At 31.8% G+C, this 21,115-nt stretch overlaps 2 protein-coding genes across 3 annotated transcripts; one reads left to right on the forward strand and one right to left on the reverse strand.

The window, feature by feature from the left end:
• Positions 1–1,645: 1,645 nt before the first annotated feature.
• Positions 1,646–9,708, reverse strand: LOC134696270 (uncharacterized). 2 transcript variants are annotated; one of them, XM_063557968.1, is made up of 4 exons: positions 9,647–9,708; positions 5,557–5,638; positions 5,016–5,167; positions 1,647–2,239 (listed from the first exon to the last, which is right to left on the reverse strand). In XM_063557968.1, exons 3-4 carry the CDS (start codon positions 5,148–5,150, stop codon positions 1,898–1,900), a joined length of 477 nt encoding a protein of 158 aa, XP_063414038.1. In that variant the 5' UTR covers positions 5,151–5,167; positions 5,557–5,638; positions 9,647–9,708; the 3' UTR covers positions 1,647–1,897. The 2 variants fall into 2 exon arrangements, with proteins under 2 accessions (XP_063414039.1, XP_063414038.1); XM_063557969.1 differs by lacking the exon at positions 5,557–5,638 and having other exon boundaries at positions 1,646–2,239; positions 9,647–9,696.
• Positions 9,709–11,740: 2,032 nt separating this feature from the next.
• LOC134696269 (uncharacterized) lies at positions 11,741–19,695 on the forward strand. The gene is made up of 5 exons (XM_063557967.1): positions 11,741–12,085; positions 15,385–15,556; positions 16,421–16,524; positions 17,577–17,681; positions 19,026–19,695. The coding sequence occupies exons 1-5, from the start codon at positions 12,031–12,033 to the stop codon at positions 19,355–19,357; spliced, it is 768 nt and encodes a 255-aa protein (XP_063414037.1). The 5' UTR covers positions 11,741–12,030; the 3' UTR covers positions 19,358–19,695.
• Positions 19,696–21,115: the final 1,420 nt, after the last annotated feature.

Raw genomic sequence — 21,115 nt, forward strand, 5'->3', positions numbered from 1 at the left:
GGATTCCAAAAGGTCTTATTACAATTCTAAAACTAATGTCCAAAAAAAATCTTATGTGAAGAGTTAGGCAAGATACTACAAATGTGTGTATTCACATTCTGAACAAATTATAGTTTGCTTGTTCACACCATATCCAAGCAGGATATCCTTTTATGTTGACTCTTCTGATCCGATTCATCTAGTTCAAAATTGTCTAACTGGTCCGAGACCACAATTTTCGTCCCTTGATTTTCGTTATTCACAAATATAGTCCCTAGTGTTGACAGTGGGTTACTTGCCATTAGTTTTTATACCCGTAACAAAATTTGGGTCCAGAATTTTAAAGGAAAGTAGTGATTTGGTCCAGCTGAAAAAGGTTTAAAATTAGCACTTCGGAAGCTGTCAAAAGATTTCAAGACGCCCTAAACATAAAATTGTCCATATTTTGAGTTAGAGCCGATGAAGTTTGCTATATTTTGTCTCAAAAGAAGCACAACACACTGTATTAGTTTCTTTGAGAAAGAGCAGGCGGGATTTTTTTATTTTCATTTATGTTCCAAAAGAAATGCACTACGAAATAAATGTGGTCTCGGACTAACTAAAACTTTAATTTCTGAGTGTTATAATATGAACCTGTTTTGTAAAATACTACCTCTGTTTTCCTTATTTAGGCTTTAAAGTTACCACAATGCCTTTATTATGTCTAGTCTAAGAACCTGTACACACATGGACATTTTTTGTCGATTTTAACTAGACCGGTTCACTTTAGATCGGTTTAAGGGCTAATCTGAAAGCTTTGAATCGATCTTCAATCGGTCTAAACCAAAACACCAAAAGAGGTAGTTTAGTTTGAATCGATCTAAAGTTAACCGATCTTACTTTAAATGTGAAACGAGATCGGTTTAAACTAGTACGGTTGAATCGAAAATAACGTATGCGCATGTATAGAGAGGTTAGTTGTTTACCCCATATTTTTTGGTTAGAAAGACCTTTAAAACAAACTGAAAACATATTGTCTTCGCCATAGCATAGATTTGCGAAATCTTTGTCTTCTTTTCTTACGTTGAATTTTTTCTTTGCAGGAACCGCAGTATTTTTGGCGTCGTGTTGTAACTTCGTTGCAGCTACGGAATTTCTTTTCAAAATTAAGAAAACTGCAATAACACCACTGAGTATAAAATTTTAACTCGTGATTCAAGAAAATCAATAACTTTATCCAATTTTTGTTTTCAAGTGTGTATATCAGAGTATCAACTCATGAATTTGGTAAATCAGTTCTATTTATACACAATGTTTACAGTTTTACGGATAAAATAAAAGGTTAGATCGATTGCGTTTTTAATTGTAGTGTGAACGCAGTGGTTCAGATAAGATCGATAAAGATCGTTATGATTAAAGATGATGTGAACGCTAACTGGTTTTATTTAGATAGATTTAAATTAGATCGATAAAAAAAAATTGCCAGTGTGAACGGGGTCTTTCAGTACAAAAAAAGGTATCAGAATTAGGAAATGGTTTAATTGGAATATGCTGTCATACAGCCAAAACAAACAATGATTATGTGAATCAGTAACTTATGCCTCCGTTTATTTGTTGAAGGTTAAAAAGTACTTTAAAAAGTTATTAGGAGGAAAGAAAATGTAAGAAACCAAATCTTTCTGTCAAACTTTCTTTAATTTCAAAAAAAGACTAGACTATAATTACAATGCCCTATTGAAACAACATACAAACACTAATATTTGTAACCTGAATTAATTTTGTATCGTATTTTAAGCAAGAGAGATTGTCCAAATTTGTCTTGGGTAGGACAATAGCTCAGCATCAATCATAAAGTTTAGAAAGTGAAACTAACAATTACGCTTCGACATGTTCAACATAAAAGTTTTTTTTTTATTTAAACAGTTTGTTTAATTTCACATTATCGGATTACAAAACCTCGGAATGGATTTCCGTCTTTTTCTTCTGCGTTCTCTAAGGCTTGGCCATAGCGAATCATGTGCCTCGGAGTGGAAACTACTTTAACTCCCGGATGAACCCAATCGTAGCAACCTCCAACTTCCAATGCAGCGTAAACAACATCACAACAATTGCGACCAAAAAGATGATAGCCTCCTCTCCCTTTTGTTCGTCTCCACCATTCCTCGACAGTGTTCGCCTTGATTTTGTTTTCGTTGATATAAAACTTGTGAGTTGCTTCTCTACCATTGTAATCGTCGACATCCTCGTCATAACTATCAGGTAACTCGTCTTTAGCGTCTACCTATTGCACACAAAAAATATAATAATGGATACTTTGTCAAACATTGAAAAAACTGACGACCAATTTGAACCAAAACAAAGAAATCTATACATATCAAAATTATGCCTTTTATAATAAACAGTTTGACAAGTGTCCGTACAATATATATGTAACACTCCCAAACGTGTCCTTCCCCCCAAACGTGTCCGAGTCTCCCAAACGTGTCTTTTCTCCCAAAACGTGTCTGAAATGTACAATATTCCCCAAACGTGTCCGATTTCATAACCCCCAAACGTGTCCAATAAATGTTATTCGCCAAAACGTGTCCAATATTTAACGCCAGAACGTCTCGTGTCTTTTAGCGTTAATACATGTATCTCCTAAATAAAATCGCAGGTAACGTTTACGGCAATTTTATGATGGGGACACACAGGTGACAAAGTTTTCATTTATTAGCTTTTATTAGTTCATTTAATGTAGGTTTTTAATGAATATTAATAATCCAAACCTAATCTGTAATTGTTAATTAATTTTTGACTGAAATTGCTTATTGTTCAGTTGCAAGTATTTCAAACTCATTGAGAGCGAACCTGCACATAATTATAGAGCTGAAATAATCGGTGACTTCGTAAATTATTTTGTACTTATAAACTCCGATGATGTTTTTTTATATTAATCCGAATATTGTCTGGCGGGCGTTAAGCAGCATTTTTTTTTTTTTATCTTTTGTTAATAATTCTTCCTTTGAATGTGTGTGTATTTCAAAAACTCATCGAATCATAAACTGGTTATCCGTGGTTTTTTCTTTATAGATTTTAGGTTTCCAGCATTAATAAAGACACACGATCAAGAGACATAACGTCCAGTGCCAAATATTCCATGCATTTGTTTTATAGATTCTTTTTATTGATAGGAATGTTATGTGATTAATGCCGGTTATAAGGGGTTACCGTAATTGCAAATTTAATTTGTACTGTATACATTCACTTTCTATACTGTTGATAGCGTATTGTCCAGTTGCAAAACTCTATGCATATTTAGAGCGAAATAGTTTAACATTTGCTGTATAAATTAACTTGCGTATTTCAAGTTGCAAGTATTTCATGCATATTGAGAGAACATACATGTTATAATGATTTTACTGTTCTATACTGTTTAAATTATCTTTAAACTGATGATTGCGTATTGTCCAGTTGCAAGTATTTCATGCATATTTAGAGGGAACATAGGTTTCAAGTTGGTTTTTTTTACATTTGTACTGTATAAATTTACTTTAGACTGTTGATCGTCCAGTTGCCGGTGTTTTACAATATTTAGAGAGAACATACAAATTTTAATGTTCAAAGAAAGGGACACTTTCATCCGTTTACTGTACAGTTTAACGTTACTAAACATGTTTGCTTACACTTTACATACGACATAGTCAAAAGGACGCCCCCACTTTTACCCGTTTTTTCGGCCGGTTTAAAAAAATTACCTTATCTATATTTTTAATGAAATTGTTAAATTAGTATACGTTAATGGAATAGAAGCTTGACATGGACACGTTTTTTTGGGATTGGACACGTTTGGAGGTTTGTTGAGAAATGGACACGTTTGTGCGTTTATAAAAAAAACACGCGTTGGCATGGTTTTAACTAGACATGTTTTGCAGTTCAGTGACGTCAATGTGGACACGTTTGGGGAAATCGGACACGTGTGGGGGGAAGGACACGTTTCTGAGTGTTACATATATATCAAACTTATAATTACACTTTAAGTCCAGACAAGTATTAAAATCTGACAAACGTACTTCCAATTACATGTAATATACGTATTAAATATTGACTCATATGTGTATCATCCCAATGGTGGTGTTAAGTCTTATTTTATTTTTGAGCTTTTCGGCCAAAAGACGTAAGTTTGTGTTCATTAGTGCTCGGCAAGTTTGTGAATACGACAATAACCATATAGAAAACATGTGCTTTATCCTTATAATTTTCAACTAAAACATTAATTTGCAATTGTTGTCTTTAATTGCAACTTTCTTGGAACCACTGCATTCAATTCATGTATATTTCGCTTGAACCAGATTACAATGGAAAGGCTACACGAGTAGTTTTGAAAACATCGTCTGTCGAATGCAAGGCCGAAAAGTATTTCAATGGACCAAGAACATTTTGTATATATCCAAACAAATAGGAATTAGTGTAAAAGTGGGGCGAAAGGTACCAGAAAAACAGTCAAACTCATCGAAAATAAACTGTCAACTCCATGGCTTAAAATGAAAAAGAGTCAAATCATAGTACACAAGATGCAACGCGAACACACCAAACACTGCGTGGGGAAAGGGGGGGGGGTAATATCACGAAGTTTATCTCTATAATGTTTTGCTTACATTACCGATTACATTAAAGGCCACCTTTAAATATTTCAAAGTCAAAATGAGAGCTTTCGGAGCTGATAACAATAAGATGTTCAGTTTTCTTTAGCAAAAATGATAATATCACAGGTTAGGGGAGGTTTGTGATCCTTCTTGCATGTTTAACCCTGCCATATTCTGTATGTATGTACCTGTCCCAAGTCAGGAGTCTGTATAAATTTAGTGGTTGCCGTTTGTTGATGTACGTGTTCCATATTTGTTCATTTTATTGTACATTAATTTGGTCGTTAGTTAGTTTCTCGTTTGAAATCATTTTTTGGGGGGATTTCAGGGCCTTTTATACATGTAGCTGACTTTGCGGTATGGGCTTCTGTTGAGAGTTGTCTTAATAGAAATTCATACCACATCTTCTTTTTACACAATCGAATTCGTTACCTTCTTTTTCTTCTTTTTATATTTTGATTTGTCGTCTTTAGGCCACCAGCTGATATAAACCTGGCTTATTTCCAATAACAGTGAAGCATGTCCCCAGCTGTCATCGTTTGGTGACCATACATACAGATATGCCATATCTTTACTGTTCAGTGCTATAAAATGTGGACTATGTAAATTAAAGGAACTTTCTTGCGAAACAGTGGTTACTATTAAAATGTTTTTCGAATTTTAAAATGTAAACTGCCGCGAGTGCGTACTGTAAGCTGCATCCGTGAAACCACAACACGAATTTTCAGAGAAGTGACATTTTCTAAAAACCTTTGTTTCACTTTTAAAAAGTCTATTTATAGGTCAGTAGGTTGTACATAGCCGTTTCAATTGAAATCCAACCAAATACTCTTTAGTTTATATTGATATTATTTTGATTACTATGTATTTATAAAAACAAAGGTTATAAGAGTAGAAAAAAGAGAGTAACAATCGGTAAAAGATGGTAAGAAAATCCCTGCAATCGTGAAACTATTAATAGAAGATGGCTTACCTTTTTCTATAAATATCCCTTATAAATTCTTTTTTTATAATTAGATCACAGCGGCTAGTGAGTTCACACAGAGTTCACAGAACTAAAAAAAACACCTGGATATTGTAACTAATAAATATATATATATCTATCATATAACGAAAATTAGAATATCCATCTTTGTTGTGCTAAATTTCAGAAAATCTATATATTCAAATTATGATTCCACTTGTGCTTGTTGTTATCTAATGGAGTACGTCAGTCAAAATAAGTGCCATCGTGTCTTTTATTATGTAAGTTAACTAACTCTAAAATGTGAAATTCTCAGTACACAATGCAGTGTCATGATATCTGAATCCTTTTAATATAAATTGAATAAATAAATAATACGTCAGGTCTTTTAAGTTTGGTGTCAAGGTTATTCCTTGGTATATTTTGATCAGAAATATATTGTAAATCATCTTGATTTGAAGTACAAGAATTATCAAAGGCAATAAAATCTGGTTTTGTATTAGTATAGGCATTGAAATCGCCTTGGACTATAATGTGCCCTAAATTAGAGTATTTAACAACATCAGCTAGTAGCTTGTCATAAATGGGTTCTAACCCGGTAATGTTCGTGCTAGAACTTTCTGGAGACATATATACTGTAGCAATATATATGTCCTTATCTAATTTGAAAAAATTATGGTCAATTTTGATCCAAAGGATATCAGTGTGATATTTTGGTAATTTTTTTATTCCTTTTGAAATGGAATTTTTAGCAAAAATATTTATTCCACCAGAATTGCGTCTGGCTTTATGATGTTTTTTTCTATTATTACTGTCAACAAAGCAGAAACCTGGGATACTTATTTCATTAACATCAACATCATTTGTCCAAGTTTCAATAAAGCTTATAATCTGAAACTGTGAGAACCATAGGTGATTTACATGGTAAACACACTTGTATTACATACAATGGATGTAGTGTTGTAGATTATATGCTTGTGTCTAAAGAATTATTACATATAGTTGGTTATTTTGAAGTACATGACTTTACTTCTTTGTCAAATCATTGTATAATTAGTTGTTCTTTATTAATAGGTTTTATTATGCCTCAAAATACACCCCAATATCAGTTGGATCCTATCCCAAATAAATTTATATGGACACCTGAAGCAATAAATCTCTACACATTAAATAGTAATAGTATAGAGAGTAAAAACAAATTTGAACAGTTTTTGAAATCAACTTTCAAAGACTCTGAATCAGCAGTAAATTCTTTTAATAATATACTATATGAAAATGCTTTGAAGTCTGCAAAACTAGTAAAGAAAGTCCCAGTCAGAAATAAAAATCAAAATAGGTCAAAAAGACGACCTTGGTACTCTGAATCTTGCCGTGAACTTGGCGTTACAGTAAAAAATTATGCAAAGTTAGTTAATAAACATCCCTATAATTCTGAATACAGACATAAATTTTATTCTTTCAGATCTAGACTTAGACGTCAATGTAAATATGAAGAAAATAAATACAAAAAAGATATATTTTCAGAACTTTATAAATGTGAGAAAGACCCAAAGATGTTTTGGAACATTTTGAATAAATTAAGTAGACAAAAAAGTAATAACAAAGAAAATGAATCTTTACCACAAGAAGATTTCATCCAGTTTTATAAAAAATTGAATAGCTGTGACATAAATCACAATAGTTTTTACTCTAAAATTATTAAAGATTTTGACTCTCTAAAAGAAAAGTTTAATTTATCACATGTTACAGATGACTTAACTCACTTGAGTTCAGAGATAACAATTGAAGAGATAGTAACAGCTATTCGTTTAATTAAAAATGGCAAAAGTACATCAGCCGACATGATTTCAAATGAAATGTTGAAAAATGCAATCCCCATCCTAATAAAACCACTTCATAAACTCTTTAATAGCATATTCGAATCTGGTCAATTTCCGAGAATATGGAATGAGAGCTTACTTGTTCTCTTGCATAAGAAAGGGGACAAATTTGATCCAGGGAACTATAGAGGTATATCTATTAGTTCCAACCTGGGTAAACTTTTTAATAAAGTTTTATATAAACGTTTAGTAAAATTTATGGATATCAAAAATTTAATAAGTAAAAATCAAATAGGTTTTAAAGAGAAAAGTCGTACAGCTGACCACATATTCACTCTTAAGACCATAGCTGATCAATATAGACAAAAAAAGAAAAAAGTTTTTGCTGCCTTCATAGACTTAAAAAAGGCATTTGATACTGTATGGCGACTAGGTTTATTTTCTAAACTCATAAAACATAATATCCCCCAAAAAATGTTTAATGTTATTTATTCAATGTATACTGATACAGTAAGTAGAATAAAATTCTCTAATGGGTTGAGTCCTCCATTCCTATCAGAAAGGGGTGTTAAACAAGGTGACGTATTGAGTCCCCTTCTTTTTAACTATTTTATAAATGATCTAGTAGGTAATCTTGATAACAAACATACGGATCCAGTTGCTATTGGGGATACCTCTTTGAACATTCTTTTATATGCAGATGATATTGTTTTACTATCTGAAAGCAAAGAGGGTCTACAAAAATCTCTTGATATTTTACATGAATATTGTTCAACATGGAAACTACAAGTTAATACTGATAAATCAAAAATTATGATATTTAATTCTAATGGCAAGACATTGTTAAACCATTTTACTTATGATGATGCATATCTTGAAACGGTAGCAAATTATTGTTACTTGGGTATTGTTTTAAAGTATAATGGCAATTTTTGCCTTGCTGTGAATACTCTAATGGAAAAGGCCAGGAAGGCATACTATAAAATAAAGAAAACTATAGGTCTCAACAACCCATGTAGACTTCTTGAAAAATTGTTTGATTGTTTAGTTACTCCCATTCTTACATATTGTAGTGAAATTTGGGGGGTGGATTCACATTTTAAAGACTCTGATCCATTTGAAAAACTTCATGTTAAATTTATCAAAGACATATTAGGGGTTCACTGTAAGGCATCTAATGATGGATGTCGAGCTGAACTTAATAGAATTCCCTTAAAAAATAAAATATTATATTCAATACTCAACTACCTGAACCATATAGTTTCTTCGGAAAATTCTTTGGCATATGATATATTCACTAAATCTGTAGATTCAAACCCTTGGGTCATAAAGGTCAAGAGTCTTTTGAATGAACTTGGAATGTCTTATATCATCAATAACTTTAATTATGTTAAAGGTAATTTAAATTCTATTAAACAAAGAATTAATGACCAATGTTTGCAAGTTCAAAATGCAAATATATTTGAATCCAAAAAGTTAGACCTTTTCAAAAGTGTCTACATAATGGGCAGAAGACCACCCTATGTTGATATATTAAAAAACAGAAGTGACAGAGCTGCAATATGTAAGATCCGTATAAGCGCTCATACACTGATGATTGAAAGAGGGAGACATCTAAATATTCCCAGAAATGAGAGATACTGCTCTGTATGTAATTCTGGTCAAATTGAAAATGAAAAACATTTTCTTTTACATTGTGAAAAATACTCAACTAAGAGGGACATATTTTACCATAAAGTTTCAAATATAATTGTTGATTCTACAAAATTTCAAAAACATGAAAATAATATAATCTTTTTATTAAATAATAATTCATACACAATCCTAAAATTAACTTCCTCTTTCATCTCAGACAGTTTGAACCTGCGTAAAGCAGAACAAACTCTATAAAATTGCTAATAATCATTGTTCATAATAAATAATATTACATATTAATATTGTCGTTATTTTTAATACTTATTTTGTTTGACCAACTATGTAATTGATATATCTTTTTTTAATCATTTACTGTTGATGATATTGATATCGTTCGATGATATTGTTCGAAATATGCCTATTGATATTCTATGCATTATTACTATTTGTATAACAGTTGTATGGGCCATTGCCAATTATTGTAATTGTGTTTGGGCCAATAAAATATTTGTATTTGTATTTGTATAGAAGTTTATTTTTTTCATTATCGATGATTGTAGTTATTTGATTTTATTCAATACCAACAAACAGAAGTTTGAAAAAACCCACTGAGAAACAATAATTGAAAGTTTAGGAAAACTTACCTTGATATCAGTTTTGTGTAAAATGTGTTCGCGCGAGAAATTAATGTTTTTCTATTTATATCTTGGGCATTTCCCGTCCCACTTACGATTTCTAGTTAATAGTATCATTTCTTAATAATTAATTTTGTAGTTAATCATCAAAACAAAAGATAGCGGCAGACCCCAGCCCCCCCCCCCCCCCCCTCAAATCGCCTATAAGAACAAGGAGATGTGGAATTATTGACAATGTTTCAAATGTTTAACATGGTCAAAATAATTTGGATAATGATTAAAGCAACTTTTTATAATTGGTGATCGTACGGTTCTACGACAATGAACACAAAACCCATGTACTTTGGTAAGCTATAGTCCATCGTACAGTTTTTCGAGAGAAAAAAACTCATATATTTCGGTTAGCTCTAGGTCATCGTATGGTTCTTCAAAAAAAAGAAGAAGAAGAAAACTAACAAAAAGAAAAAAAGACACAAAGTACCTATCAAAGATCTAAAGAACTCGCAGTTATTGAAAGCTAGTTCAAAAAACCAAGATGTGGTATGGTTGCCAATCAGACAGCTTTCAACAAGGGACCAAATGACACAGACATTAAGCAAATCGCAACTAATAATATAAACTACGTTTCCCTAACTTTAAGGTAAAATTTTGAAGAGATCTTATGTTATGAGAGTAAATATCCGTATATAGAATTACTTTTATTAGTGGATTAATGCACACATTTTGTTTTTAAAGATAATTAATAATAATGTTTTATAAAATAAAAACTGTGATGATTGTAGATAAACGACCGACCAAATCATCACATTGAATATGACTGTGTTTACAAAGAAACAACACAAAAACATCAAAATCTTAATATGCCTTTATAAATAAACAACATAAAATCATCAGCAAACAAGATATCTACTTTCAAACAAAAGCTATAAATATCAACAAACTGAATATACTTTTACAAATTAAGAAACGACAGAAAAAACAAAGAAGTCAATATGTATTTACATTTTTTTTCACTGAATATGTTTTGACAAAGAAACAACATAAAACATTAAGAAACTAAAAAAAAAATTCACATAAATTGACTCTTAATTATTTTTCCATATCTTAATCGGAATTATTATCTGATTTCAACTAAAGGGATTTGATAGGGAAGATTTGAAGAAATAATTTCTTAAAATGTTACAAAAATTATTAAAACAAGACAATATATTTTTGAGTTATAACAATATTAGGTGGACAATGAAAGAATAAGATTAACGCGCCAAATGCATTGGTCTGTTGACTACTGATAAATTATCAAACATTTTATAAAATTCTACTCTGAACCCCCCCCCCAGCAAACTGTAATTTCATTTTAACTGTCATATTACATTATATGTAAGACACCCATAGCTAAAATACATATTATCTTATACTGTTGAAAAAGTATTGCATTGTTATTTTTTTTATGTACATGCATCAATTTCTATCATTGAATGTGCATGGTGATATCTCTCTTATATTTTTTGTGGAAATAACAAAACTATTGTAATGCATTTACTTTTCTACAATGGCTAGAGGTATAAAGGGGGGTTGAGATCTCATAAACATGTTTAACCTCGCCGCATTTTTGCGCCTGTCCCAAGTCAGGAGCCTCTGGCCTTTGTTAGTCATGTATTATTTTAATTTTAGTTTCTTGTGTACAATATGGAAATTAGTATGGCGTTCATTATCACTGAACTAGTATTTATTTGTTTAGGGGCCAACTGAAGCCAAGGACGCCTCCGGGTGCGGGAATTTCTCGCTACATTGAAGACCTGTTGTTGACCTTCTGCTGTTGTTTTTTCTATAGTCGAGTTGTTGTCTCTTTGACACATTCCCCATTTCCATTCCCAATTTTATGTTTTAATTCTGTCACTGATATTTTATAATTGTATATGAGGGTCTTTCTTAGTTCTTTTAAAAATTACATATGAATTCTAAATTTTAAAATGTGGACTTATATTATATTGTGTTTATACTTGTATATATGTGGTGAGACTATGATAAACTATTGAATCTTGAATCTTTATAAAGAATAATAATCCAATAGTGACATGTATTCCATATCCAATGCATGTATTATATGACATGTATTGGTCGTTATGCATCTCTAAGTTTGTATTTAAATATTTTTCAATGAGTTTGAAAAGAAATATAACATTAATTGAATGAACATTTGTACAATGTACTTACTAAACAGTCAATGATTTTCAAAAGTAAAATTTTTAAAAACCTTTCATTCTATTGTATTTTCACTGCGTCATTGGATCTCATATCGACAAAAATATTGATCGATAAAGAGTAAGATCGCATACAATACACATACAGAAAGGACAGTTGCGTGTATATGTTGCTAAGATGAAGAAACAGAAATGAAGGATTTATTTAGATTGTTTGTTTTGAAGTTATTTATCATATATTGTAATGGTAAGTTATTGATAATGAACATTCTTTTTATTTCTTTATGTCTTATAATATATAAAGGTCTATGAAGGGAACATCTTGTATTTATAGTCAATATTTTTTTTTCTTTTTCTTTATTGAATTCTTCCACCCGTTATTCTTTGCTTTAGTAAGCGATTTTTGTTTCTTCACTTTTCCAAGTGGTTTTCTTGGTGATGTGTATCTTCACTTTCGATAATTATGTCGAAAATGGTTGCTGTGAATATTTCATTATATAGAATGAATATTACCAAAAGAGGTTTCTTATCCGTTTGCCCTTTTGAACATTAACATATTAGTATGTTGACGCAATCTGCACATTCTTAGTAAACATGTTGTTTTATTCAAATGAAAGAAAAACAGAGCGGCATATACGTGACGATGTATAATATAAGACAATTCAAGAAATATAAAAGTAAGTAGAGATGATGCACTGACCCTTGAGGATATTATACATCATTTTTGAAATTTACACCAATTTCCTCACATATTAGATGTTTTTTTGTTTGTTTATAAGACATCTACCAGTTGATACGATATCCCAGGGCTGTATTTCCTTTAGTTATTTCCTTGAGAAAGATAGCTGCTTACAAGGAAGTAATTGAACCAAGAGTTCCAAGGGGTAAATTTGAAATCATCCTTTTACAAATTAAACGGACGCTATCACGATTGTGTTGATCGTATATGTTTCTATTGTCGTAACTACAATCCAGTACCTTTCCGCATTGATGTGATCTACCTAATTTTACCCAGTTTTTACTTACATAAGCAACACAACACGTGCCACATATGTACATGTAGCATGTGCCACTTATAAAAAGATTTTGATATCAGTTTCAATAGTATACCTCTTTACCATAATAGATCCGCAGATTACTGACTTAGAATTTATAAGGAAAGTTAGAGAACTAGTCTGACACTTAGTGAAGCCGACATGAAGGACCCCCACTTAAAATGTCCATACTTTCCCTCATTTGAACGAGGATGTTTTTAAAAACTTAAATGATTTATGATCATTTATATGTTCACATTTTCTTGGTTTCCAACTACATTTTGATTCTGTTCACACATTTTTGTAAAATTAATAGAATTTTATGCGACTGTCATACAAGTCAGTGAGAGGTTTGACTTGCTATAAAACCGATGAAGTCCAACATTTTCTACATAAGAAAATGCATGTACCTAGCCAGGAATATGACAGTTGATATCAATTCATTTAATGTGTCTGAGTTTTGATTAAGGCCTTCCGTTTTGAATGTTTCTCGGCCTTTTTTTTGTGATTTTACTTTTTACATTTTGTTTCAACATATCAAATACTATCACAGTCGTCCTATCGGAATTTGTTTAAAAAAAATGATTCATTTCAATTTCACATTAAATTAATTTATTTCACGTATTCATGTTTACTTAGATTCCACATTTGTTTGTAATTCTATTCAAGAAAGAGAGATTTCGGGATGGTTTAACGTTTTTTTACAAGTATTTGCATGTATAAAATATAAAATGTGTAGTTACATATCTTAAATTATTTCTTTGGGATAAGGTTTAAAAACGATTTCTTCAATCAGATAACTTCATGAGCCAAGAAAAGGAGGTCAAGGTCAGATTAACGAAAAGAAAACAACACGTTACAGTTGCTTAGAAAAAGAAAAAAATACTAATGTACCATAAGAATGAGGTCAATATAAAAAAGAAGTTGTGGTATGATTGCCAATGAGACAACTATCCACAAAATACCAAAATGACACAGACATTAACAACTATAGGTCACCGTTCGGCCTTTAGCCGCATATTCAGCTATAAAAGGCCCCGATAAGGCAATATAAAACAATTTAAACGAGAAAACTAACGGTCTTATTTATGTAAAAAAAAAATGAAGGTCAGATAAACCATGCAAGACAGACATGTACACCTTATAATAAATTTATGCATTAAAGATAGTTGACTCTTTGTTTATTATATCTAAGAAACAAACTTAATCATGAAAACTTAACATTGACCAATGAACCATCAAAATGAGGTCAAGGTCAGATGATACCTGCCAGATAGATTATACAGCTTACAATCCTTTAATAGAAAACACATAGGTGACCTATTGCTTATAGTTTAAGATCAAACAGACCAAAGCACAATGAACCGTAAAAATGAGGTCAAGCTAACATGCGAGACTAGCATGTATATCATAAAAAATGCCATATACCTAATATAGGCGACTTATTACATATCATATCAAAAAAGGACCAAAACTCAAAAACTTAACCTTGACCACTGAACCATGAACTTGAAGTCAAGGTCAGATGAAGCATGCCAGATCGACATGTACACTGTGGAATCATTGCATACACCAGATATAGTACACCTATTGCATACAGTAATAAAAAGACCCAGACCAAAACACAAAAACTTAAATATAACCTTTCAACCATGAAAAAGAGGCCAAGGTCAGATGACACCTGCCAGTTGGACATATACACCTTACAATCCTTTCATACACTAAATTTACTTGCCCTATTGCTTATAATTTCTGAGATATCGACTTGACCACCAAAATTTAACCTTGTTCACTGATTCATGAAATGAGGCCAATGTCATGTGAAAACTGTATGACGAACATGAGAACCTTGCAAGGTACGCACATATAAGATATAGTTATCGTATTACTCATAATATGAGAAAAATAACTGCTGTACCTATATTTTGACCGTAATATATTATGTCGTTTTGTTCACAAATCGTTGTAAATATAACGGAATTTGATGCGATTGTCATATAAGTGAGAGGTTTCGCGCTAAAAAAAACCCCAGGTTAAATCGACCTTATTCTGAATTTGAAGATTCCTGTTTCGGGAGCCTGACAGTTGTTGTCAATTCGTTTGCTGTGTTGTGTTGTCTCATTTGATTTTGACATTTAATTAGGGTCTTTGCGATTTAATTTTTGTCGAAGTTCAGGATTTTGTGATTTAACTTTTTATCAAACGAAAAACTGAACGTTTTTCAAGTAGTTACTGAACCATAAAAATGAGGTCAAGGTCAATTGAAATGTGACAGACATAAACCTTGTAACATAAGGCATATATAGTCTAAGTATGAAACATTCATGTGTTTTACAAAAAAGGAAACAACTTGTGTCTGGTGTTTTACTTTCTAACTTATAAAGCTTTTTTTTTTTTTAAAGAAGTGAACTAACGCCGCTGCCGCCAGATCACTATTTATATGTTGAGCTTTCAGTGACAAGGTTTCAGACTCGACAATAAAAATGTTCAAATAAATCTTTGTGTTTTTCAGCAATTTGTGAGTATCCTGATTGGATACAGAATAAAGTTTGGAATGATCAGAGTGGTCAGTTAACCTTCAGCGTCACCACCATGACAGGGTGGAGCTATCGTTTATATTCAGACATCATTACAGAATGGGAATGTTTCCTACAGTTCAAAAACGAAACTTTTGTGGCTTCTAGGTAATTAAAATAACGGTATAACATTATTTCAATGTATGTCTCATTTTAGTTTACACCAGTACTAAAAATATATAAAAAAAAAAATTTACATTGGAAATGTGTTTATCTGTAGATAAGAATATACGTAAATGAAATGAAACTAAATATAGAGATAAAGGCAAAATATTTGTTTTTATTACTAGTATTTTTTTTTAACTTGTGAGTTATTTCTAATCGGAAAATTAGTTTATATTATAGGTGACCGTAGGCCTCAGTCGAAACGAACTATAAAAATAAGTTAAAAAAAAGGCTTAACTCATTAGATTGTTACAATTAGAAATACATCTAATAAAAACTGGGTGGACATGTCCGGATATTTGTATATTCAAACAACAAAAAGGAAATAACTACTGATCTCAGAGTACTCACAGTTACTGACAGCTAGTTCAAAGCTTCTAACACAACTAATAAAACAATTAAACATTTAATAATGAATTATCAATTATCAATTAGTAAACATCCAACATATATATCGTGGATTTAGTGTAAAGACGTCATAAACAGTCAGAGAAATGCCAAGATACGGAGTGCCTGGAAAGAACCACCGACATTCGATAGGAAAACTGACAATTCTAGTCAATTAAGATTGGATTCGAGCGCACCCTCACGAGCGAGGTTCGAACTCACAACCTCAGTGACTGGCAAGTGATTACAGTAGTTGCTACTTAGACCACTCGGCCACCGAGGCCCCTCCGTAAAAAAATGAGGATTGTTTATAGTTAAGATTGTTTATAATTTTGGGAATGATTTTACCTACAGGAATAGAACAATTATAGATTTGGTAGTTATGAAATTATAATTTTGTTATTTTTTTATATTTTATAGATCAAAAGATACCCATACGATTTTTGGAACACATTACAGGGCATATCTTTGTCAGAAATTTGATAAAACAGAGAAAAATGTCACATACTACAACCTGATGGCTGGTGAGAATGCTTTACATATTAAAACAACTTTATATACACCAAAAATATTCAATGTGCTTGTGTCATTCTTTTCTCGGGTGTCTCTTCGCTACTTCAAGTTTTCCTCTTTCTTCCTTTTTTTCTTTCATCAGAGTCATTGAAATGTTTATTGTGAACCATTCATTTTCTAGGTGGAGACTTGTATGTCAAATCATTGAAAATGTGGCAATAATGTGGTTTTATTTCTTGTGGCATAATTACCAAAAATTGCATTTACCCAAAGAAACTTAGTAATACTTTAAATAAAAATAACATAAACAGCCGCAGTTATTTTTTTCTTGATTTAGACATTTCAATTTCTAAAAGGAAACTCCATAATAAGATTTAAGACAAAGGAGACATTTTTTATTCCGCCTATGTTCCGTTTGCTCCATCATACGATGTTCTTGGGACATAGATTCCATGTAAACTCAACGGACCTTTCAACAAACCTTTAAACACACTTACAAGTAAAGGTTATCCTATTAGTTTTGTAATTAGATCTTTGATTATTGTTAACATTTGTCATGATATATATTAATACTAATGATCCTACCGCCCGTACATACTTTAATATTGGCAATGCATAAATCATTCTTTTTTGACTGTCCATTGCGTTAAGACACTAAATCCATTGGTTGTGTTTTGATTGATTTTAGTCTTTGAAGAATGATTTTTTGTTTTGGCTTTTAACTGCGAGTACTCTCAAATTTTACTTTCGTTTTGATATGACCTGTAGACACAATTTGTTATGCATTTCTGTAATTCAATATGTGGTTGGTTTGTGTAATATCTCGTCTCATATTTTCAATATGTACCGCCTTGGTTTATAATTATTTAAAAGTATGAAAATACATTTTCACCTCTTTCTCGTACTCTGAACAATAAATTTTTCAAACAATGTTATTTCCGTACACCGAAAATTAAAATTATGATATTCAAATTCACACTTGTACATTGTTTTATTAAAAGTTATTTTGTCCAAGGTAAGAGTTGTCTTTATGACAATAATAACAAAACAAGCAACATTTCAGATATAACTGAGAGGGGAGAAAGAGTCCATATTACCAATGAAGTTCCAGATAATATATGCGACGTCTGTTCAGGCCCAGGTGATGACGGGTCTTATTTCATATCAGGTAAATAAACTCATCATAGAAACCAGGATGAAATTTAGTATTTACGCCTGACGCCGGTTTCGTCTACAAAAGACTCGCAAGCGACGCTCGAATCCAAAAAAAAGTTAAACACGCCAAATAAACTACGAAGTTGAAGAGCATTGATTAATTATTCCAAACTAAATGCTTGAAATTTACATCAAAGCAAATAAAACATACAATTTGTAACTCATAAACAATTCTATAGCGGTTGCAATGATATATAATGGATGCGTATTGATGACATGGATTGATAAGTTAAATCAGAATAAATAGCATATATGTATTACCATTCACAAATGAACGGATTGCTTATTTGTAGATTTTCTGTTTAATCCTGAAATCATGTTAACTGAAATATATATACTAAAATTTAGAATGGAAAGAAGGAATATGTTAAAGAGACAACAACCAGACTAAAGAGCAGATAACGACCGAAATCCACCAGTGCGTCTTCAATGCATTGAGAAAATACTGCACAGGCGCTGGGCCGTAAATAGAAATTTGTACTGTTTCAGTGAAAATTGACGTCATACTAAACTCCAAAACATATAAATAAACTAAAATTAAAAAACATACAAGACTAACAAAGGCCAGATTAAAAAAAAACACATGTGGCAATACGCACAGTAAAACTCAGTTTAAAAGACGTCCGATTCCAATGTCAGAACATGTAACATAAGAAACAAATCAAATTGACAATGACACATAAATAAACAAAGGGCTACAAGCAGTTACTAACATGCCGCATGCGTAGCCTTTGGAAACACATACCGACACATACTTTTAGTAAACCTTTACAGCAATGATGATTTATAGTTGTGGAAGTATGTTGGCATGCTTTTATACCTTTTTAAAACTTTTTACCTTGTTTAAGAAGTTTACCGTCTTATCGTGGCTTGTTGGAAATAAATGTAATTATCCATTTAAGATTATCTTTCTATCAAAGATATACGAGAAAAAGTTTTGCAACTTCATTATACTTTGTACGACGAAGGGGAAGAGATATATTGATTTTAATATCAATAACAGACGCACTTTTTGAAAAAGGAACGTTTTGTGACTACACTTATTAAAACAGCTCTCGGCGTCAGTTTTCATTCTTTTTTTAACTTTAGTTCGCGTACATTTTAGGAGTACTCTTTGTTGAGATTACAGACATAAGGGATTTGTTTTTGTTAATAAATTTTAAAAAGCTGTATACAACTGTTGCCTTTGTTTGTTCAATTATTCAAATCATGAAATATATTTCCTTACATTAAAATATCAAATTATGATATCAATGAAGTCACTGAATCAGTCTATTGATATGTTATTTTATTTAAGTCGACAGTAATTCTAGCTATGAGGCTGATCATCAAGATGGATGCAATCCATGTTTGAAAAACTGTGATCATCCAGGAACGCCATTAATTACAGCAACTTCCAAACCAGGTGACAATAAAACACAAGTGTATGAAAGAGCCCCAACTCGTTTTAACAATAAAGATGTGACTTCTGAAAATTCATCGAATGCCAAGCTTATTGGTGGGATAACAGGCGCTGTGTCATTTATATTACTGGTCACAATCTTAATGGTATGGCTGACAAGACGTGGCTTCTGTGTAACTAACGTATTAGAGACTTTCTATGAGGAAAAACACTTTCACACGACTTGAATCATTACAGCATTTGACATTCATTTTTAAAATGTGACTTTTATCGTTTGAATCAAGAATCATACATGACATACATGCCCTTATACATGCATTAGTGGATACATTTGAAGAGTGATGCCTATTTGAAACGAAAGTGAATAAAACATTTGAAACCATTAAGTGAACATACACAATCACACAAAACTAAGGATTTATCCAAATAAAATAATGAAGAATACTAAGTTAATCAAAATGCTAATGGAATGCAGACGAAACAAGTATGACAACAAAAAGCATATGATACCCGGCAGCGAAACATTCATAGGTTGAGATCGTATTAAATAGTGTCAAATTCATTAGTTTGTGTTTACCAAAGATCTAAACTTTTTAAATATGCAAATGTTTTGTATTTCTTTTCTCCTTTCGGGTTAGTCTTCTACTTTATTTGCCATGCAATATTAATAAGAAGATGTGGTATGATTGCCAATGAGACAACTATCCACAAAAGACCAAAATGACACAAACATTAACAACTATAAGTCATCGTACAGCCTTCAACAATGAGCAACGCCTATACCGCATAGTCAGCTATAAAAGGCCCCGATAAGACAATGTAAAACAATTCAAACGAGAAAACTAACGGCCTTATTTATGTAAAAAAATGAACGAAAAACAAATATGTAACACATAAACAAACGACAACCACTGAATTACAGGCTCCTGACTTGGGACAGGCGCATACATAAATAATGTGGCGAAGTGAAACATGTTAGCGGAATCCCAACCCTCCCCCTAACCTGGGCTAGTGGTATAACAGTACAACATGAGAACGAACTATAAAAATCAGTTGAAAAAGGCTTAACTCATCAGATAGACAAACTAGAGGCTCCAAAGAGCCTGTGTCGCTCACCTTGGTCTAAGTGAATATTAAACAAAGGAAGCAGATGGATTCATGACAAAATTGTGTTTTGGTGATGGTGATGTGTTTGTAAATCTTACTTTACTAGTCTTGCTGCTTACATTTATCTCTATCTATAATGAACTTGGCCCAGTAGTTTCAGTGGAAAATGTTAATAAAAATTTACAAATTTTATGAAAATTGTTAAAAATTGACTATAAAGGACAATAACTCCTTAGGGGGTCAATTGAACATTTCGGTCATGTTGACTTATTTGTAAATCTTACTTTGCTGAACATAATTGCTGTTTACAGTTTATCTCTATCTATAATAAAATTTAAGATAATAACCAAAAACAGCAAAAATTCCTTAAAATTACCGATTCAGGGGCAGCAACCCAACAATGGGTTGTCAGATTCATCTGAAAATTATAGGGCAGATAGATCTTGATCTGATTAATAATTTTACCCCTTGTTGGATTTGCTCTAAATGCTTTGGTTTTTGAGTAATAAGTCAAAAACTGCATTTTACCCCTATGTTCTATTTTTAGCTGTGGCGGCCATCTTGATTTGATAGTCCGGTCACCGGACACATGTTTAAAACTAGATACCCCAAAGATGATTATTGCCAAGTCTGGATTAATTTGGCCCAGTAGTTTCAGAGGAGAAGATTTTTGTAAAAGATAACTAAGATTTACGAAAAATGGTTAAAAATTGACTATAAAGGGCAATTACTCCTAAACGGGTCAACTGACCATTTCGGTCATGATGACTTATTTGTAAATCCTACTTTGCAAAACATTATTGCTGTTTACAGTTTATCTCTATCTATAATAATATTCAAGATAATAACCAAAAACTGCAAAATTTCCACAAAATTAC

The sequence above is a fragment of the Mytilus trossulus genome, chromosome 14 (genome assembly GCF_036588685.1).
Source record: "Mytilus trossulus isolate FHL-02 chromosome 14, PNRI_Mtr1.1.1.hap1, whole genome shotgun sequence".
Lineage (NCBI taxonomy): Eukaryota > Metazoa > Mollusca > Bivalvia > Mytilida > Mytilidae > Mytilus > Mytilus trossulus.